The 2,577-nt window shown below is 42.5% G+C and overlaps 1 protein-coding gene across 1 annotated transcript; it reads left to right on the plus strand.

Moving 5' to 3' along the window:
- The first annotated feature begins 2,026 nt into the window (after positions 1 to 2,026).
- Positions 2,027 to 2,326, plus strand: LOC102859501 (transmembrane protein 261-like). The gene has a single exon (XM_006882577.1). It carries the CDS (start codon positions 2,027 to 2,029, stop codon positions 2,324 to 2,326), a length of 300 nt encoding a protein of 99 aa, XP_006882639.1.
- The last annotated feature ends 251 nt before the right edge of the window (positions 2,327 to 2,577 follow it).

Below are 2,577 nucleotides of genomic sequence, written 5' to 3' on the forward strand. Positions count from 1 at the left end.
CCTTCCCATTAGGAGCCGAGCAGCTGTACGAGGACTCTGCTCTCCTGAATCCAGCTTGGATTGCTTGCAGTTCATGTATGTGTACTGCTCCAGTCATCTTTAAAAAAATCTTCAGCAAGATTTTACTTGTACGTGGTATTAGAGACATCGTTGAATCATTTCCCCATTCTGGTGGATCACCTATCATCTCTTTTTTTTTCCAGTGAACACTAATGTGGATCTTTTCAGTCAGTCAGGTATCCGTCTCCCAAGTTATCTTTGCAAACCAGCACATCCAGAGGCACATTTATTTACTGAAACATCTCAAATAACGCTGCAAAAACTTCTCAGGCTTGTTTTTTGCCAGTGCCTTCAGTAGATAGCTTGGACTTCTTCCTTTAGTACCATTGGTTCTTGATCATAGGCTACTTCCTCAAAAGACTCACTGTCATGTGTGTGTTTGTTTTTCAATGACTGTGAATTCCTTCCATCTTCTTTTGATACTTCCTGCATTATTCAATATTTTGTCCATACAATCCTTAAGTATTGAATCTCAAAACCTATTCCCCCCCCTTCATTTCTTTCAGTTTAGGAAATGCAGAATGTATTCTTTCCCTTTAATTGTCCAATTCCAGGCCTTTGCACATTCCATTATAATAATTACTTTTTCTTCCCAAACTGCCTCTGAAATCTTCTGTTTAGCTCTCTTAACTTTGCTATTTCTTCCCTTCACCTTAACTTCTCTCTCTTTAAGAGCAAGGTTCAGAGTTTATTCTGACATCCAATTTGGTCTTTGCATTCTTCTCTTTTAAACGAGCTTTTGCTTTCTTCAAGCGTGATGTACATGATCATCCCATAAGTTGTCTGGTCCTTGGTGTTTAGGGTTCAGTGCTGCAAACCTATTCTTGAGATGATTTTCAAATTCAGATAGGATAAACTGTAGGTAGGATTTGGGCTTTGGGAGGGCTTGTTTTAATTTTCTGCACCCTTTATTTGAACTTGTATATGAGCAATTGTTTTGTAATTACTTGCTGTGCATCAGAGAGCAGGACAATGACTAACGATAATGGAAGATGAATCGATGCCTTTGAATTATGGTGCTAGAGAAGAGTATTGAATATGGACTCCATGGACAGCTAGAAGAACAAACAAATTCTTCCTTGAGAGGCTTGCTCCTCGGTGGTAAGAATTTTGAAGATTCGTCTGACATACTTTGGGAACGTTGCAAGGAGGAACCAGTCCCTGGAGAAGGACATCATGCTCCAAAGGATGGAGGGACTGCGCAAGAGAGGAAGACCCTGGATGTAATGGAGGCAGGTGTGTCAAAGACAATGAGGTTGGCTGTAGATAGAGCAGAGTTCAGAGCTGTTGTACATGTGGGGTTGCTGTGAGTGAAAGTGGCTCAACAGCACATAATAACAAACAACAGCATGAGCAACAGATGATCAGTTCCACAGTTGACCCTTGGCCCTGTTCTAGCTGATGGTACTGAGTGTCTCCATATTTTCTCTTCCCAGAGATGTAATCATTTTTATTCCTGTGTATTTCATCAGGGGATGTCCATGTCTATAGTAACTGTCTCTATTTTTCAGAAAGGGGAATTTGCTAGGACTTTCAATACAAGATGGAATGAGTGGTCATGGAGGACATCCTTGTTCACGAGAATGCCTTTAATCTTCCTCCTTTGAGAGTAATGTTGGCTTTGTAAAGTTGGCTTAGTGTAGATACTCCTAGTTATGTTGAAGAATGTCCAATATTCCTATTTTGTTAAGCTGTTTTTATCAGGAAGGTGTGTTGAATTTTGCCAAATGCCTTTTCTACATCAGTTGAAATGATTATGTGGTTCTTTGTTTTATTGATGTGGATTACACTGATTGTTTTGCTTCTGTTGCACTTTTCCTACATACCTATGAATCTCAATTATAATGCTTATTTTGTATGGTGTTGTATTTTATTGGTTGAGATTTTGTTGAGGATTATTGTGTCCATGTTTATCAGAAATATCGGTCTAGAGTCGGCAGCGATTCCTCCTGCTGAGGTCGAGAACATGGGGTCCACCGTGTCCCAGCCTCTGGACCAGGTGCCAATTGCTGCGCCCCCGAAGATCGCAGCGCCCGCCTCCCCGACGCAGGACCCGGTTACTAACTGCTGGAGCTGCCGCGTGCTCTCGGGCACAGGGCTGATCGGGGCGGGGGGCTACGTGTACTGGACGGCGAAGAGGCTCTTGAAGCTGGGATATGCCCCAAGACCCGGGCAGATTGCGCAGATGGTGATCGGCATCAGTCTTGCAGTTTGGGGTCTAGTCATCCTATTAGATCCCAAAAAGAAGACTCAACGGGCAAATTGAAACTGAAAGTACCATCACGAATTGTCATCTCTTGTATTTTTCCTCAGAACATACACATCCTCTTGACCCACAGAGGGAGCATGGTGCCAGTGGACGTGTATGGACAGACACATGGACATACTTAGCCTTGAAGCTACTAGAAGACTGAAAAGCCAAAGCATGGGTTCTCACCCTTGGCCAGGACTTTTTATAGCCTTCACTTCAGGCCCCAGATCAACCATTATTTAAAGAATCTTTTGTACACCTTTCAT

Source organism: Elephantulus edwardii, unplaced genomic scaffold, assembly GCF_000299155.1.
Source record: "Elephantulus edwardii isolate Elephantulus edwardi_28Jun2011 unplaced genomic scaffold, EleEdw1.0 scaffold00021, whole genome shotgun sequence".
Taxonomy (NCBI): Eukaryota; Metazoa; Chordata; class Mammalia; order Macroscelidea; family Macroscelididae; genus Elephantulus; species Elephantulus edwardii.